The sequence below is a fragment of the Cebus imitator genome, unplaced genomic scaffold, assembly GCF_001604975.1.
Source record: "Cebus imitator isolate Cc_AM_T3 unplaced genomic scaffold, Cebus_imitator-1.0 Scaffold213, whole genome shotgun sequence".
In the NCBI taxonomy this organism is placed as follows: domain Eukaryota; kingdom Metazoa; phylum Chordata; class Mammalia; order Primates; family Cebidae; genus Cebus; species Cebus imitator.
The window spans coordinates 33,228-52,848 of NW_016107528.1; the positions used below are offsets into that span (position 1 = coordinate 33,228).

General features: G+C 39.1%; 1 protein-coding gene across 1 annotated transcript in view; it reads right to left on the reverse strand.

The window, feature by feature from the left end:
- Window positions 1–223: 223 nt before the first annotated feature.
- Window positions 224–19,621, reverse strand: part of CDC20B (cell division cycle 20B) — a 57,455-nt gene continuing 38,057 nt past the window's right edge. Inside the window, exons 7-12 of the mRNA XM_017548663.2 lie at window positions 15,850–16,046; window positions 14,704–14,798; window positions 12,323–12,548; window positions 7,570–7,695; window positions 6,937–7,054; window positions 224–1,491 (exon numbers count right to left, since the gene is read on the reverse strand). Coding sequence (XP_017404152.1) covers window positions 1,391–1,491; window positions 6,937–7,054; window positions 7,570–7,695; window positions 12,323–12,548; window positions 14,704–14,798; window positions 15,850–16,046 — 863 coding nt within the window. The 3' untranslated portion in view covers window positions 224–1,390. The remainder of the gene's footprint in view (window positions 1,492–6,936; window positions 7,055–7,569; window positions 7,696–12,322; window positions 12,549–14,703; window positions 14,799–15,849; window positions 16,047–19,621) is intronic.

The window sequence follows — 19,621 nt, forward strand, 5'->3', positions numbered from 1 at the left end:
GTTGTATCAATTTTGGGGGCATAGGGAGTGGTTATGTATTAGTTAAAAAAAAAAATCATGTCAAAGCAAAAAAAAATAATCAACTAATATTTGTTATCTGGCATATGCAGAACATTCTAAAGAGCACCAAAAAGTACAACACATGCTCCCTCAAGCCCTCAATTTTAACTCCTCAGGATGTTAAAACCAAAATAACCAAAGATTCAAATAGTAATAAAAGATTTTTTTAAACAACTATAATAGTTTAATAATACTAAATAGATGACATAGACAAATGCCAAGAACTCAAACCCGGGTAACATCATTTTGAAACACTTCCTGGAGAGGTTAGGACTTATGTGGGTGTGTAAAGGAAAAGGAGAGAGAAGCAAGGATTCAGATGAGAAGAAAAGCTCCAATGAGGCAAGAAATCACAAGACTCAGCCAAAGTCTTCATATAGTGATCAGTTCGAAGGAACCTTAGCAGTGATCAGATCCAAATTCCTATCTTTGCAGACGCTGCACATATCCAAGGTTACAGGGTATATTTATGGCAGAGCGAAGGCAAGAACAGGTCTCCTAACTTCAGGTCCTGGGCTCTGGACTCCAGAAGCCAAGGGTGTTGTTTGGTAACAGGGTGTCAATGAGAGCTTATGAGCAAGGGACTAAGAGGATCGTGCAGGACTTTAAGATATTTAATCTAGCAGTGGTGTGGAGTCAGGAGGAGAGTCAAGAGAATCAGCTCTAAGCAGACTGGCTGTCAGGCACTCAGGATGTGACTAAGTGAAGCAAAAGAAGAAAGTGCAAAGGGTGAACTGAGGAAGCACAGAGCAGAATAATCAGGAGGATCCCTCAGTGGGGTACCAGGACAAGGATGAGACCATCAGGAGGGGAAAGGAATTCCTAGAGAACTGATTTTTAGAGAAAGTAATATGTATGCTTAACATACCATCTAGCATACAGTGAGATTTTAATAAATGTTTTTTAAGGGAACGAGTTGTGTTTTCAATGTGTTGAGATTAAGCTAAAAAGAGGAAAGAATGTCAAAAGGGAACTATCCCGAGGCAATCAGAAATATGAGGTTTGGAGCTGGGGAGAAAAGTCAGATGGGAAAGAAGTAGAAATCTTTGCTGTAGGTGTTATTTTGAATAAAGTAGTGAAAATGAATCTCTAGAAAGGGGTAAGAAGGGGAGGAAGGGAGCAGAAAGAGGAAAGCAGAGAAGAAAAGAAGTCAATCTCTGCGAAGCAGAGCAAATAAAGCAATCTAAGAAAGAAGAACAGAGAATAGGCATTCACATCAAGAAGAATATTTCAACTTGTTTGATACTCATAAAAACCCCATGGAGAAGGCATGGCCAACATCATCATCTTCACTAGAAATGAGGAAACTGAAATCTAGAGGGGCTGGGTGCTAGCAGCAACTCCATACAGAGGCCGTCCCATCAGCTGCAGCAGAAAACACCCGGGTCTGGTCTGGACTCAAAGCCAGGTGCAGCACTCTGCCCCTGTGGCCTGGGGGGAAAAGGAAAGACAGTTCATACTCCATGTTACATGGACTGCTGCTCAGGACTGCAGGCAATGTAAGGTGGGACCATGAGTCCCATCTCAGGATAAAGGACTTTCCTATACCCACCAGGTTCAGAGCTGGCACCAACTGAGCCATGCTGGGAGACAGTAGTTAGGGCTGACTGGGACAGTTTTCTCCCTCAGTGCTCTTGCCCCTGTATCAGTGTCCTGTGGCTGCCATAACAAATTACCACCAAAGGGATGGCTTAAAACAACAGAAATTGATTCTTACAATTCTGGAGATGGGAATTCTGAAACCATGGGGTCACAGGCACTGTGCTCTTGGGGGGATTCTGTGCCTTGCAGCTATTGGCAGTCCTGGATTTGTGGCCACATCACTCCAGACTCTGCCTCTGTGGCCATGTCACCTCCTCTTCTGTGTGTCTCTTCTCCTCTGTGTGTCTCTCCTCCTCTGTGTGTCTCTCACAAGGATACTTGTCATTGGATTTAGGCCCACTGGATAATCCAGGATGATTTTATGGCAAGATACTTAATGACATCTCCAAATGCAATTTTTCCAAATAGGTCCCATTCTGAGGTTCCAGAGAGTTAGCATGGATGTTCTTTAGATCATTTATCAACTGTTGTTAGTTCTGTCTTCTCTAATATTCCTAAGAATGCCAGTACTATGCTCCTGCCACATACCCCAGCCCTACCCCAAAAGTACCCCATTGGGGCCCAGGTTTCAATAAACTAATCAGACAAACTGAAGTAGCTTAATGAAAAAGAACCCAAAAAGCTCTCCCACAGAGCATGTATGAGTCACACTTGGGAAATTCTGGAGACAATACACCTTCTTCTGTTAAATGATTATTTGCCAAAGAACATTCTATGGCACAGTAGTCCTGTAGGAAGTTGGGAGGTTAATAAGTATTAAGAACAAAAAGACTGTTTTAATGTTCATACTAATTTGGAAGCTTTGAGTTAAGAAAGTTTAACATTTCCTTATTTCAGGATTTCTTTATTTTAGGACTAATATGAGCATTATGAATGTTTTGGAGATGATCCTATAATAGGCAGCACTTCTCAGACTTATCTGACCACAGAGTTATTTTAATCTGAGCATCTCAAGGGACTAGTGCTCCTTAGAAAATGGTTTGCAAAATCTGGCCCAATCCAACAGTGATTTTAACGATCAAAACTTTAGGCCAAAAAAGGTGAAGCTGACTCTATGAAAGGAGCCTGGGGCTAGGAAAATGAGGGAGAGAAGGAGGTCAGATATGGTTTTCAGTGGGTAGGTATTTGAGGGTGCAACTGAAATAAAACTAGATGGGTGGTCACTGCTCAAAGGACCAGTGCTGCCTACAGCTCAATTGAGAGCTGGAATTTCAGAGATGATTATATATACTGATACAAGGTTCTCAGCAGAAAGGAGTATAAAAACACTATTCCACTCCCAAAAGAGACATATTTAAGACATTTATTCCAACTACACACATCACTCCCAACACTTTCCTGTGAGCCTGTGCATGTGCGTGATTGCGTGCACACATGTGTGTGCACACACATGCACATACCAGTAAGGGGTGTCTATAAGGGGACATGGGATTGGCCCTGGATGTGTTGGGACATAAAGAAGTTTTGATTTATAAAGACAATTCAAGCCCCTTGTTTTATAGGTGAAGGAAAATATATAGGGATACCAAATGCATTGCCCAAGCTCACACAGCTAAGTAATGACAGAACCAAAACTAGGATCCAATTCAATGCTCTGACTGTTCAGACCACACTCCAAACCCTGACTAAAGAATCTCTTTTTTTATAGAAGACCATTGTCTATTATTTAAAAAAATAATAAAACCATATAAATGAAAAGCAACTTGATTTAGTTGTTTTAAAATGATCAATATAGGAGATGGACTCAGTGGCACATGCCTGCAGTCCCAGCTGCTCAGGAGGGTCACTTGAAGCAAGGTGTTGAGGCTGCAGTGCACTATGATCAAGCCTGTGAATAGTCACTGCACTCCAGCCTGGGAAACATAGCAAGATCCAGCCTCTTACAAATAAGAGGATAAATATATAATAGAACATTAATGCTTTTTAAAATTTATTTATTTTGAGACAGGGTCTCACTCTGTCACCCAGACTGGAGTGCAGTGGTGCGAACACAGCTCATTGCAGCCTCAGCCTTCTGGACTCAAGTGATCCTCCCACCTCAGCCTCTCAAATAGCTGGGACTACAGGAGTGTGACACCATGTCTGGCTGATTTTTGTATTTTTTATAGAAATGGATTCTCACCATGTTGCCCAGGCTGCACTAATGCTTTTAAATTAATAAGAAATAAAATCTATTCAATAAATATAATATGTAATAAATATGCCTTCATTATTTTGTATTATGATGAAGAAGAAAAAAAAGGGAAAGGAATGACAGAAGGGCGGGAAATCCCAAATCTTTTCCAAGGCATGTACTGAAAACTATCTTGACTTAAAAATTAGCAGCGACTTCTCAAATTTGTTAGAAAAAATGTCATTTGGATGGGATGCAAAGGCATTCTTGAAGCTTTTTCTCTCACATCAGTGACAATCTTAATTTACCAGATACGTAGTGGGAAATGTCATCTTTACATCTGACAAAGGTCCTTTTTAGGGTTTATTTTCCCAAGTTCTAAGAATACAGACTCTGAACGCATGAAATTGTTGTCTTCTTTCTGCAGCTATAGTCATAAATGAGACACATACTGACAATGGAATGACGAAACCAAGCCAAAGGCCAGAGCTCGCCCTACCAGCTAAAAAACTACCTCCTCCTATTTTAAAGCTTAAAAATTACAACTCTTTAGCAGGTGGGAATAATTATAGGTTATCTTTCTTCTGTGGTCAGGTGGGTGAGACCTATTTAACTAAAATTTTCCCCTCTCCAAAAAAAATCATGACTATGGTTAACAGGGTGAGGCTTAGTAAAGGTGTGACCAGAATCTAGAAAAGTTTTGTTCCAAACTTTGTGACCACAACCCATAGCCAAAACTACATTTTATGTAGCAACCCCATATATAGGCACATATAGGTACTACATAACTACAACAAAAGTTTCACAAAATACTACCTAGCTTTCCATTTTCCCATCCTATACTATTCTAGTTCACTTTTTATTGCTGATTTTGACTCACTACATTCATACTCCAATGGTCTCGACTCCCAGTTTGAAGACCCTAATCCAGATCTCAATCACCAGCTTTATGTTGAGAGCGCTGTTCTTGACCCGCAATGGAAAGATGGTCTCACAACAAAAGCCATAACAATTAAATACCTAAACAGTGGCAAGGGACACAGAAGTGCTCCCTGAGTGTGCTCATGGAACAAGTAGTTCAAGATGCCCCTGACAACGGATTTCCCAAATGTGTTTGGGAAACAATGAACGCTATCACCTTCTCTTGGTAATGCACAATACATTAATCTATCTAAGCCTTCGGAAGGTCCTTAAGAAACAAAACACTGGCTGGGCCCAGTGGCTCATGACTGTAATCCCAGCACTTTGGGAGGCCAAGGTGGGTGGATCACCTAAGGTCAGGAGTTCAAGACCAGCCTGGCCAACATGCAGAAACCACGTCTCTACTAAAAATACACAAAAATTAGCTGGGCATCATGGTTGGCGCCTGTAGTCCCAGCTCCTAGAGAGGCTGAGGCAGGAGAATTGCTTGAACCTGGGAGGCAGAGGTTGCAGTGAGCCAAGATCGTGCCACTGAACTTCAGCCTGGGCGACAGAGTGAGACTCTGTCTCAAAAAAAAAAAAAGAAAGAAAGAAAAAGAAAAAAAAACAGTTCTAGTTTAACCCCGAAATTCCAAACTTACTGACCACATGATATGTTTTTTGTATGACAACTTTTTGTATACATGTTTTGTATAACTGTTAAACACTTTTGAGAAATACTGTATGTAGAAGAAACTACTGAGTTAGAGATGAAAGTAAGTGTCTAAGAGCTCAAAGGTAACTTCATCTCCAACTACAAACATTTTAAAAGAAAGGTTAAATGCACTCTTTGAAATTCTGTCTAATATTAAACAAAAAAATCACGAGTTAAAACTAACGTACTTAGAGCTCGTAAAGCCAGAAAAACAAGGAAATACACCTGATAAGAACTTTCTTTATTCCAAGCATCAGCAAATTGATTTGAATATCCTATCACAAGCCCCAACCTAGCTGAAGGCCATACCTGTCTGCTGGAATTAATTTTGTAAAGAACCAGGTTTTAAGGCTTGATTTAAAATACTTCTCTAATCTAAAAAGGTCCAGGGAATTGCATGTCTTTTGATTAAAAATATGAGAATTGATTCATGTTCTTCCTACACTTGTATCTGAACCAAAATGGCTCTGTTAAGAGTTGCCTGTATTCTGATTTACCAGGCCACAGAGTGTGACAGCTGAATACAAAGGTCATTCTCAGGCTGAGCGGAGGTCCAGTCAAGCTGACCATCAGATGCAGGAAGTCTATCTGATAAGGTTGTTTCACTGTTGCCAATTAACATTCTCAGAATCTCTAGAGAGTCATGTATCACCACCTAATATTGCATATATTTGTTTTCTGTTTGTCTCCTCTCACAAAAGGGTAGGCTCCCTGAGGGCAAGGACATTGTCTCTCTTGTTCATCTGTATATCCCCAGCACCCCAAAAAAGTGCCTGGCACATAATAGATGCTTCATAAATAAATAATAAATAAATCAATCCCAGGGATTGATCAGGAGGCCAGGTTGAGTGGAGAGAGGAAAAAGACAGGATATATAATCAAAGTTCTACGAAAGATTGGATGCCAGTGCCCTGTTCTTGCATCAACCACGAGTTTTGTCTTCCTGTTTCCCTGGGCTGGGTAGAGGAGAGATTCTATTCACCCTTGAGCCCCCTTTAACATTCTACATTACATAAAAGAAGATTTAAGGCCCAGAGGACAGGGCTTGGTTCTTGTTCCTCGTCATGGGTACTCTCAAGAAGTACCAGTAAAAGTTTGTAGAACTAAGCTGAGAAGAATAGTGGTCTACCTTGAAAGGGCAGGTGTTCACAGAGGAAGCCTCATGGTCATTGGTGGCCTCCTGACACATAATAATGTCTTGCCCCTTCAGATCGCCTTGTCTTCCACCCATTCTAACACCGCTGGTTTTTCTTCAGAATAAGATAATTTGTGATGCTAACTCAAATTCAAAAACTGCCCAAGATCACCACTGCATCCTTCATATACATACGACTTAATTTAAACATATACATATGACTTAGAGTGATGAACAATCTTAGTTAAATTCAGAAACACTATTGCTCTCTGAGGTTGGGTAGGTGTAGGACTTTTTCCTCTGATGAAATATGTGCTTAGAAAAACCAGAAAAAGAAAATCTTTCATTCAGGGCTTTTTCACCCAACAGCTCACTTTGCTATAGTGGCATTTTACTCACCCACTTGCTTACCAAAAAACCCACCTGACCTGGACAGAGTGGGACAGGTCCATACAGTTACATCATTCTTGGGAGTACCTTGGCCAGTTGTAATCTCCTTTGTCTTAGGTAGCCATATTAAGGAACAAATCTGTAATAATGATCAAAAGTAGAGAATTATTGTAATTTCTGATTCCTTATGAATATACTTAAAATGATTAGTCAGTATGCACTGACCATGACCCAACCTCCAGTACAGCTGGGGTAGGTGTTACAGAAATTACATCCGTTCTAGGAAAGTTTATCCCAAGGCAACAAAGGACCAAGTATACAAATAGGCTCAGGTGCAATAAATTGAAGAATTTAAGTGAACTGTTACCATTGGCCAGGAAGAGCCAGACTACTCTCAAAGTTCATGGTTAAAGCAGTGATGAGAAAGAAAGGAAATGTGGGGGGAAAACACACACACACACAAATTAAATTAACTTTGAACTCACAAATGAAGAGGTTTTTACAAAAAAAAAAGAAAAAGAAACTTGAGAACTCAAATTCCTTATGGTCTCAATAGAGAAAAAGAGCTTGTTAGGGGCCTAGGCTCTGTCATAAACTATTTTCACAAGATTCCAGAAGATTAAAATGAAGATGAAGCCCAGAGGAGACATTAACCTGTGAGTTTGTGCTTGGGGTCTGGATGCTCTTCCCAGCATTTATATCCAAGATGTGTAAGCGTCCATCCTTCATTCCTCCTCCAATGGCAAGGACCCCAGACTGCCAGGGACACCAATCCATGGCCTTTAAAGTTTCACATAATAGCACAGACAGGTCAGCTTCAAAGAAGGTGCACTCATGAATGTGATGCACTTAATTAAGCATCAAGTCCCCCAGGTCTGCACCTGTGGCAGCTCGCCTGGGCCTTCTATCCAAAGGCAGGAAAAACTGCACCCTCCAGAGATCACTCTCGGGGACTAGCAGTCACTTCTGGAAGGGAAGATATCTAATAGGACTCAAGTTATGGTAACAATTCTAGATTTTTTAACATTGACTATGCAATAGCAGTTGAAAAACCATATGAAATACATCCTATGGGGCAAAAATCTGCTGCTGGAGTAGCTCATGTGTGCCCTTGGAAATTGGCTCTGAAATGCAGTCTTTCTCTAATTTGTCTACCTGTGTCCCACCAGTGTCCTTACATTCAAGGTAAGAGAAGAGAGAACTATATGTGATTGCTCACAACTCAAAAGTCTCGAGCATTTCAAATCTTAAGGCAGTTCAGAAAATAAAATTGCCTTTTATTTATTTATAATTATAGTTCATGCTAAAAAACAGCATGAACTATTTATGATTTAGTATCACGCATTTACATTGATAATTAAAATTACTAATAACAATCACTTTAAAGGACATTTTAATAAATACTTCAGTTATATGTATCTGTGTATCCTTATCAATCATCTTGGTAACTACCTTCATTTTTGTATCTTCTCTTCTGCATGTAAAAGTATCTTACAAAGCAGCAAAGGTAGTGTTTACACTATTTGATTTTTCTGTTGTTTTCACCTATCATATTAACAGTTTTCCACGTTTTAATATACTTTTCGCAATTATATTTTTAACAGTCCCATAATATTCCATCATGTTGTATCCCAACTGATTTTTGTTCCACTAATGCTGGACCTGTGTTGGTTTTTGTTGTATTGTGGTTTGGTTTGCATTGGGTTGGGTTGAGTTTTTGGAAAGGAGTGGATTTGGAGAGCAGTGGAATTTTTTGTTTCAGTGTGTGTGTTTTATTTGTTGCTTGCTCTCATAAAGTACACTCTAATGAATAGATCCTACATGACTTTTGTTTCTGACAAATTTTTTAAGTAAATTCCAAGGTTGAGATGAGTTGACATAAAGTTTTCCAAACAGTTATAGCTTTTTACAGCACCAGCATCCAATGAGTATACTAATTTCACCCTGGCTAAAGGTTACGTGAAGTTAAAAATGTTATTCTACATCTAGCGAAATTGTAATTATAAAACAGATTATAAGGGTAATTTATTTTATTAGCAAGAACAAACTTTTTTCTGTGTATTTATGCTCCTGTAGCACTTCCCACCACGTAAATTTTTTTGCCATTAAGCACCTACATCTTAATGCTTTTCTTACAAGTTTGGGTCCATTTTTTAAAAACACACTTCTGAATATACAATAGTTGCTTTCATTCTTCATTTAACCAACTTGCTAAATTTACCAAAGTTCTCCACTCCTTCTGTAAAACATATTACTTCTACCCAATGCATGCTAGTCTTCTATTCTCTAGAATGCTCCACACTTCTGCTCCCACTAAATTAAGCTGAAGGTTTATAGAGCCCACTGTGTTTTACCAAACCTGTTTATGACAAGTGAACTTGTTATTATAACTGTGATTTCATTAAATTACATGTAAATACTTAGTTAAATCACCTACTTTATTTGGACTGAAGATGTGTGTTACTTCCATGAACTAAGTTAAACAATTTGGAAGCTTTTTTTTTAGTTTATTGAGACACAGTCTCACTCATCTGCCCGGCTGAAGTACAATGTTACCTACCACAAGGGGTCACACTGAAGCCTCGACCTCTCTGAAACTCAAGTGATCCACCTGCCTCAGTTTCCCAAAGTGCTGAGATTACAGGCATGAGCCACTGCACCTGGCCTCACTCTAAAGATTCTGTGGCAGATTATATTTTCCAAAGATAGCTACAACACTATCTTTCATCCAACAAATCCTTCTAAACCTTGCCCATTCCCTCCATCAATAGTTACAATCTAATTCCTCTATCTTTGAATTTAGGAGGACTTGCGACTAACCTGGAACCAATAAATGTGACAAAAGTGACACTACATGACTTGTGAAATTGGGTTGTATTAATAAAGTGTTACCGCTTTCAACTGCTCTCTGAAGCACTGGACCTATTGCCCTGAAGCACAAACTCTAATTGGCTTGAGGCAACCAAGTTGTGAGGAAGCCCAGAGCAGCCCACACAACATGAAGACGCTCTGGAATTACAAGAAGGAGCATGCCCAGCCAGCCGGTAAACAACTGGTCCAGCCCCCAGCACTTTTAGCTTCCACTGCTGTCTGACTGCAACCTCATAAGCGATCCTGAGCCAGAACTGCTCAGATGACATTTTCCCAGAATCCTGACCCAGAGAAATCATAAAAGATAATGAAATGATTGTTGTTTTAAGCCACTAAATTTTGGAGTAATTTGTTGAACAGCAATAGATAACCAGACAGAAACTATAGAAACCTTGAACAGTAAAACGTGATTATGGTTCATACAAGAAAGACAATGAGGAATTCTCATCAGCCTATCTACACTCAAAGTAAAGGCCTTGTTCTCATATGGTGAATGAATGTACAGTTTTGTTGTTGTTGTTGTTTGCTTTTGTTTTTGGTTTTTTTTTTTTTTGAGACGGAGTCTCGTTCTGTCACCAGGCTGGAGTGCAGTGGCACAATCTCAGCTCACTACAACCTCCACCTCCTGGGTTCAAGCGATTCCCCTGCCTCAGCCTCTCGAGTAGCTGGGACTACAGGCACATGCCATCATGCCCGGCTAATTTTTTTTTTTGTTTGTATTTTAGTAGAGGTGGGGTTTCACCATGTTGGCCAGGACAGTCTCAATCTCCTGGCCTCATGATCCGCCTGCCTCAGCCTCCCAAAGTCCTGGGATTACAGGCGTGAGTCACCGCGCCTGGCTGAATTGTACAGTTTAATAAGTCTGGTGAATGTAATGTTTTCAGTCAATAAATATTCAATAAAATATCTACAATATATATCATCCTTAAAAGTTACTTGTTTTAATTTTCTTTTTCAAATAACCATTCACCACCTCTGATTAGGCTGGAGAAGAGGGCTATTTTACTGAACACAAACTTTTGCAATTTCAAGAGGCTCAGAAATTCCCCTGAGCCCATGGACTCCAGTTTTACCATATGATGGATAATAATATTTTTTATGTTTATTAATAATCATTTTCTTAAATACTCTACACTTCCAAATAGCTTTTAAATAAATATTTTGGCAAAACTAGAAGCTACACCATGAGGGGAATTAAGCAGATGTCAACCTACAAAGTTGACTCCTGCTCCACAAGTTGGTTAGCTGGTGACTGTGAAGAGATATGACTGGTGACTGTTCCAGTGATTCCCCAGGTGCTGGCTGCCAGGAAGCTTGGCTTGCTCTGCTTTCCAGAGACTCTGTCTTAGTGAAGAGGACTCCTACTTAGTAGTTCAATGCATCAGATTTTTTACAAGGCATTTAAAAAGGTAACTTGTCTTGCTTGCTTGGCTTGGGTTTTCAACTATTTTATTTTGTTTTTGCATGTTGTTTTCAGACAGAATATTTTACACATATTTTGCTTACTTCTTTTCAAGTCATGCATAGTGGGAATTTGGACCGATCATCATTCTCAATATCCTGTAGACATGAAAAACCGCAAGCCAGGAATATTGGGCCAGCACAATGTAGTGGCAGCAGTCACTACATATTTCATCCTATATTAGGAAGCCCTGCAACAACTTTTAAATCCTCTTGTAATAAATGTGCTTATCATTAATAAAGTAGAACCATTTCTTTGCTTTGTGAGTGACACATATTCCGGGACTACGTTGAGGTCAAGGCATACATCTGTGACACCAAGTCCTCAAGAAGGAAAGTATGGATTTTTTTTACTAGGAATGAGAATTTAAAAGTCAGAGAAATAAGAAAACATTATGCAGAACATGGTGAAGCACTGATCTAACTCCGCAGCACCCTGCCTTCTTCTGACAGTGGTCTCCTTTCTTAAGTGTGAGCTTATGACCCAGGCCCATCACTGTGCGCATCTCTCTGGCCACAATTATGAATTGAGAGATGACAATGTGACCAAAGGCAGAATATAGCCCTCCCTGGCACATTTCCACCAGAATTATAAGGAAAGATGGCTTCTTATCCAGCACCCATCTGGAAGAATCTGAAGCTGAAGCTGCCAAGAGCCATCTTGCCCACAAATGAAGTCTGAAGGAAGAATGAAACCAGAGGTAAGCAGAGCCTAGAGCTAAAAAGATGGGCCCAAAGGACATTAGTCAAAGCCTTAGATCCAGCTAATATTTAAAACCAGCTGATATTTAAAACCAGCTGTAGGTACCCAAGACTCCACAGTTACATGAAAAAGATTTATTTTTTTGCTTAAGCTTAACTTTGACTTTGGTTTCAGTCACCTACAACCAAAATATCTGACCAGTGGGAAGTATAAACAGGGTTATCTTTCAGGAGAGTGATGACAAACTCCAAAGCAAATTCTAAAGAAAGAAAAATCTCAAAAATATAGGCTTAATGATTTTCCTTTTATATGTGAAGGATAACCTGTGGCCTCGGAGTAACAGGACACCTAGAAAGCTATTGGGTTTCTTACCTTGACAGCTGTAGATTGAGTTATGACTTTCAGCGGCTGGCCATGTGCACTGGCACCTGGATCATGGGGCCATATTGTCAACAGTCCATCACTGCAGCCACTGGAAAGCAGCCTTCCATCCGGTGACCACTTCAGAGCACACACAGCTTGCTTCTGGCGAAGAGTTCCAACATGATGCTGGGCCACCCGAATATCATGATGATAGACATGCCCCAGTCTTGACCCACTGCAAGTTTACGTAACAAAAAAATTAAGCCCTGTTGCTACATAAACATTTGAAAATATGGAGGAAAGCATAGTTCAAAGTAAAACTTCTGAAGGACCCCTAGGACAAATTCAAAACACAGGTGGAGATTCCTTGGGTTAATAAGGATGGCGTGTTCTGTCTAGAGGATTCTTTTCACAAGTGAAATCAATTTGGCTGGCAGAATTTGAAGTCTAGAATTAAAAAGTATCCTTTGGTAGATGTTTCTCATTACTTTAATCTGATGTAGGCAGCCATGGAAAAATAAGCTGAGATTACCAGATTTTCCCAAATAGTAGTTTATATACTGGACCTAGGAAATATTAATAATACTTTTCTGCAACTTGAATATTTCAGATTATCTTGATGAAATGGTTTCAGTATATATTTATAGTAAAATGTTAAACACAGAAAAGGAAATAAATTTCTAATAGGTAGATTCCTATTAACCTATAGATCCACTCTTAGTTTTGCTAGAGGTACTAATACGTGAAAGACATTTAAAACCAATTGAATGGCCATGCACAGTGACTCACACCTGTAATCCCAGCACTGTGGGAGGCCAAGGTGGGCGGGCCATGAGGTCAGGAGATAGAGACTAACCTGCCCAACATGGTGAAACCCCTTCCCTACTAAAATACAAAAAGTTAGCTGAGCGTGGTTATGCACGCCAGTAATCCCAGCTACTCAGGAGGCTGAGGCAGGGGAATCGCTTGAACCTGGGAGGCAGATGTTGCAGTGAGCCAAGATCGCACCACTGCACTCCAGCCTGGTGACAGAGCAAGACTCCATCTCAAAAAAAAAAAAAAAAATAGAATGTTACAGCAAACTGCAATATGATTCCTAATCAGTGGATAATGTCTCTATCGATGCTAACTGAATTTGAATCTAAACAACTAAAGATCACATCACTTTTTCAAAGATAATGAACTCTTTCTGGACTATTTTAATTTTCTCTAAGGAGTAAGTAAATGATGTTCCACAATTATATTAGAAATTTCTCAAAGTCCAGTGTCACGCTATTTAAAACTATGCAGGCTCAATGCTGAACAGCATTCTGATTAACAATATGGACTCTGGAGCCAGACCAGCTGGGTTATCCCAACTCTGTCCCTTGCTAACCATGTGACTTAAGACTAGTGTCTCAGTTTACTCATTTGAAAAAACAAAATTGAGGATAAGAGATCACCTTATCACATTACTGCAGTGGTTAAAATGAAATTACACACATAAAAAGTATAGCACAGTTCCTGGCACAGAATAGTTTGAAAATGTTAGCTGCTATTATTATAAGAAAGGATCTCTTCATTGTCCTCGTGGATAATAAAACTAAGCTTTAACAATGCAGATTGGAAAAGGAACTTGAGTACATAATGAGCTGCAACAACTAAGTTGTTTTAACTGTGGCCAAAATTGCAGGGTATTCAAATCTCAGATTTACATCAGATTACTTAAACACATTGTACAATTCTTTGGGATTTATCTAACTTAAGTCTACCTTAAGAACTACAATACGAAAATGAATGGCTATGATTAAAAGCAATATATACTTAGACCAAGTATTTAGGTTCATAGGAACAAGTCAATTTTTCTGGTTAAAAAGAAGCAGTTAAACTAAATCATTAGTTCGCAAAGTGATGCATCATCAGCAACACTTCGGAAATGAGAAATGCAAATTATCAGCCCCTCGAGACCTAATGAATCTGAAGTCCCTCAAGTGAAGCCAGCAGTCTGCATTTTAAGGAGGGCTCCAGGTGATTCTCATGCATGTTCAAGTTTAAAAACTACTGAACAGGATGATCTATGAGATTCCTTCTGCTCTAATTTCTGTGGGTCTGTGTATTGGAAATGTGCCCGAGAGAGCTTAACATATTCCATAGTATAGATACTGATAGCAATAAATACTTGATTACAGAAAAATATCCCTTTAATACATATTACTTGGGGCAAAAAACCTTTTGCTTGAACGGAATTTTACATTTTATCTGAACAATTTAGTGGATCCCATGCAGAAGGTACACATGGTACATGTGGCCACTAAGACACATCACCAACAGATCTGAATACCTGAGAGGGTGGGATCATGACTGATACTAAGTTTAATGGCCTATTTTGTCTCCAACAAGATACTTCTTACCTGCTAAGGATAAAGTGATTCCAGCTCAGAGTCCCAACTACTGACAAATGACCAAGCATATTTCCCAGCGGCTTTTTAGTTACCACATCCCATAACTGAAAAAATGAACAAGGAGTTATGTAGCATTGGCGTTTTCACAGTCCTCTGTCTTCTCAAAAGCCTGAGAGCCAATCACTGTTGATATTGTTACTTTTTGTACTAAGTGATAAACCCAGCACCTCTAGCTAGCAGTTCTCAATTCTGACTGTGTATTAGGATCAGCTGGGGAGTCTGTAACACACTACAAATGCTGATTTAGCTGGTGGAGTAGAGCCTGGGGATATGGCAGTTATTTTAAAGCTCCCCAGTTAATTCAATGTGCAGCCAATTACCACATTTCTAGCACCTTCTAAACTGTGAGAATTCCAAATATGGAAATCTATCTACAGTTACCAATAAATGTATTAATAAAATGTGGGTGCCTGGACACTTCCTAGAATCAGAAAGTCCACTTACTGCTAAGAGACTCCTTTCCTGCCAGCTACAGATAATATTCTGATCCACTTGGGGAATTATAACTTTGGTGTAAGAAGAAATTATGACAGAGACTTCACAGGATTCGTCGTCATTGCAGAGATGAGAAAGCAGTGAGTGAGCCATCTATGGCCCTCCTAAATCATCTAGCACATGAGTGATATTGTTTATTCTATTGGTAATAATAATAATAATATGAGAAATTAGATAGATCAATGGAAACTTGGTAAATCCTCATCTCAAAGAGTCTATCAGAAAAAAAGAAATCACTCATTTTCTATAACTGTACTCCGAATCATGGCTTCAGATGAAAAAAGAGAACTGAAAGTATCTTCCTCTCTCCAAAGCTCCAAAACTGGAGATTATACAAGCTCAACTTTAATGTCAGAGAAAATATATTTTTAAAAGAAGGAAATATGACAGAAAGATTGTGGTGGAAACTAACCAGAGTATCCTTAAGTCTTCATTAAAAACCATTCAGGAAAAAAAAGCAGAATGTCATCTCCTCTTACTCCCCATTGCCCAAGTGCCACACTTAGTTTCTCTATTTTACATTAAATTGGTATTAAAAGTCAATTATAGTCTAGTAATACACAGAGAACATGATGAGAGAAAAAAAAAACTGGCCAGTACTTGCACTTCTCCCTCACTGGTGCCAACTGCCAGGCAAGTTCCATCTTTTATCCAGGACACAGAAGAAATATAGTTACAAGTGAGACTTAAGTCTATGTTTTCAATCCCATTGTGGTTCTCCCCATTCCAGATGTATACAGCAGATCCCAGGGCTATGGCAACAAGATTCTGATAATTCCAGTCTAGGATATTCAGATCTATAAGAAAAGCATTTCGAGTTAGGATAATCATAGAGCCAAATGAAAATACATTCAAATAAACAACTTTATAGGTAGGGGGAAAAGACTAATACCATCCCCATGGCTGGCTGGAAAACAGAAACATGGAACCACGAAAATCCTTAAAAGTTCAAAAATGAAAACTGGAATAGAACCTGGTGTCAACACTCACAGTCTAACAAGCAATAATGCTTATTATTTACACTGAAATATACTTATTTAGAGGCATTTAAAGAACTTGGCAGATTCATCTACCATTATTAGTACATGTAGATTTCATTTAACAGATCACTAAAAATTAAAAGCATATAATTCTCATGGAGACACCCTTAGACCTAGGATGTCTATATGGGAGATGCCACTATCATTTCTAACCAAAAACACCACCCAGCTAGAAGTGGTGGTGGTGCATGTATGATACCTAGATAGTCTCAACAGTATTCTATAGCTTATACTAATAAGAACCCTTTGACTGCTAGAAGAAAACATGTTTGTATGACCACTTATTAAAATATACCCTATCTTATTTCTTATCCATCAGAAACTCCTGACTGACACGTAACAGTATAAAACTATATAGCACACCAGTTCCACTACAGTAGTTTAAACCCCTACAATATATTCCATCCCCTTGATAAATATAAACTCCGAACGAAATATAAAAAACAAACACCTGGAGACCCTGGGAAGTAAGAAAAAGCAATAAATTAAGTAAGGGAGTCAAGAAGCAACCTGTCAGAAGTGAGCTTCCCACTTTTCTTCTTTCACACCTTTGCCCTAAGGACAGGCACCAGACATGAAGCAGCCCCTCCAGCTAAGACTCTGATGGAAAAGCCACCATCTTTCTGATCAGAGAAACCATGGAAAGGAGCCTGAGGCATAGAACTGATGCCAGTATGAGGGGAAAGTCCTGGACACGAGAAAGCCAAAAGAAAGAGATCCTCAGATTGTGAGCATATTAATTCACATGCATCTCAGCCTTACCCCTAAATCATTTACATGCAGAAGAGACTCAAATTAGCTTAGCAAAGGCCTTAAGAAATGAACTGAGATTTGAAACATCCATACAAGTCTCAGCCTAGGCTCTGATCCACATATATGAGATACAGATCCAAACCAGCATAGTCAAAGTTTAAGAAAGTGCTCTAAGATTTGAAACACCACCCCCAAATGGCAAGACAAAACTTAAAATGTGAACCTAACTAGAACAAAATCAATATTCTCCTCAGGACCCAGTGACTATAACATAACATCTACAATATCCAGACACAATTCAAAATTACTGGCTAAATATAAAGGTAAAACATAATCAATAGATGAAAACTCCAAGGTGACCTAGGTACAGAAATTACGACACGAAGACTTTACAGCAGCCACTATATTCTCCACGAAGTGAAGAAAAACACACATGAAGTGAATGAAAATTCATATGAAGCTTCATATGAAGCTTTAGCAGATAAATAGAAAAATCAAAAGTATTTTCTAAATAAATAGAAACCATAAAACAAAACTCTAAAATGGAAATCAAATATACAAAAACCACAAAACATAAACTTTAAAATTGAAAAATATATCTGACAAATTCCTTGGATAAGTTCAATAGCAGGATAGCAGTGATAGAGGAAAGAGTAAACTTGAATATAGATTTTAAAAATTAATCTATCTGAAGAATATGGAGAAAAAATGTTAAAGAATGAAGTCTCAGGGACTTGTGGAATAATATGCAAAAATCTAACACATGTGTAAGCAGAATCAGGTCTTAGAAGCAGGATAACAAGATTTCAGATGACCATGGGGTTCTCACAGACACCATGGAGGCCAGAGTCAATGGAACAACATCTTTTAAATGCTGGGGCTAGAGGATAGTGGTGGATCATTCAACCCAGAATTTAATATCCAGCAAAAATCTCATAAACTGGAAGATGGAAAATCTAACAGAAGTCTGTGCCAACAGACCTGATCTGCAAGAAATGCTAAAGGAAGCTCTTCAGGCTAAAGGGACATTCCGTGAAAGAAAGTTGGATCTTCAGAAATGAAGGAGAACATTGAAATTGGTAAATATTTGGGTAAACATAAGGAGCCATTTTTCCCTCTTAAGCTATTTAAATAATTTGTAAATTTAAAAACATTTACATTTGGACAGTTTTCAGTATATGTAAATATAAAATGCATGACAGGCCAGATGCAGTGGCTCACACCTGTAATCCCAGTACTTTGGGAGTCCAAGGTGGGAGGATCACTTGAGCCCAAGGAGTTCAAGACCAGCCTGTGCAACAAAGTAAGACTCCATGTCTACAAAAAAATCAAAAAATTACCTGGGCATGGTGGTATGTGCCTGTGGTCCCCGCTACTTGGGAGGCTAAGGCAGAAGGATCACTTGAGCCCAGGAGGTAGAAGCTGCAGTAAGCCTCTGCAGCCTCCAGTCTGAACCAGTGCACTACAGGCTGGGTGACAGAGTAAGAAGAACTTGCCTCAAAAAACAATAACAAACAAACAAACACATGACAACTACAGTAATCTAAAAAGCAGTTGGGGAGTTAGGCCTATGTGATCGCAAGATGTTTATATATTGTGTGAAGTGTACAATAGTAACTCTATGTAGCCTAAGAAAGTTTAAATTACATTGTAATTCCTAGAGCAATGACGGCAAAATACAATACAAATAGATATAGCCAAAAAACTAGAGATCAATTAGAATATAACAGAAGTAAAAAAAAGAAAAGATGTCCAAGGAATAAGCCTTGGGTACTCCAACATTTAGAGGTCAGGGAAATGAAAGAGAAACACAAATCAGCAAAAAAGCATGAGAAACAGTGAACAAAAAGACACTCGGACAAATCCCAAAAGATTGGGATATCAAGAAGGAAGGATTGATCAGCTGTCTCAAATATAGTTGATAGGATTCAGTATAAGGTCTAAGAAGTAACTGTTGGATTTATCAATGAGGAGTTCTTTGGTAATGTTTAAAAAATGTAGTTTCAATTGAATGATGAGACTTAAAACTTGACTAGAGTGGATTTGAGACAATGTGGGGAGAGAAATAGAAAATTATGAGTATAAAGATATTTTGAAAGTTTTACTGTCAAAGGGAGGAAAGAAAGAGGGCTGTGCAGCCAGCTGTGGTGGTTCCTGCCTGTAATCCCAGCAGTCCGGGAGGCCAAGACAGAAGGATCACTTGAGGTCAGGAGTTCGAGACCAGCCTGGCCAACATGGTGAAACCCCATCTCTATTAAAAATACAAAAATTAGTGGGGCATGGTGGCACACACCTGTAGCTACATGCCCAGCTACTTGAGAGGCTGAAGCACAAGAATCACTTGGACCCAGGAGGGAGAGGCTGCAGTGAGCCACTGCATTCCAGCCTGGATGACAGAGAAAGACCCTGTTTCAAAAAAAAAGAAAAGAAAGAAGGAAGGAAGGAAACAAGGAAAGAAGGAAGGAAGGAAGGAAAGAAGGAATGAAGGAAAGAAGAAAAGAAGGAAGGAAGGAAGGAAAGAAGAAGGCTGTGGCTTAAAGGAAAAATGGGAACGAAAGTGGTATATTCTTAATATGAGT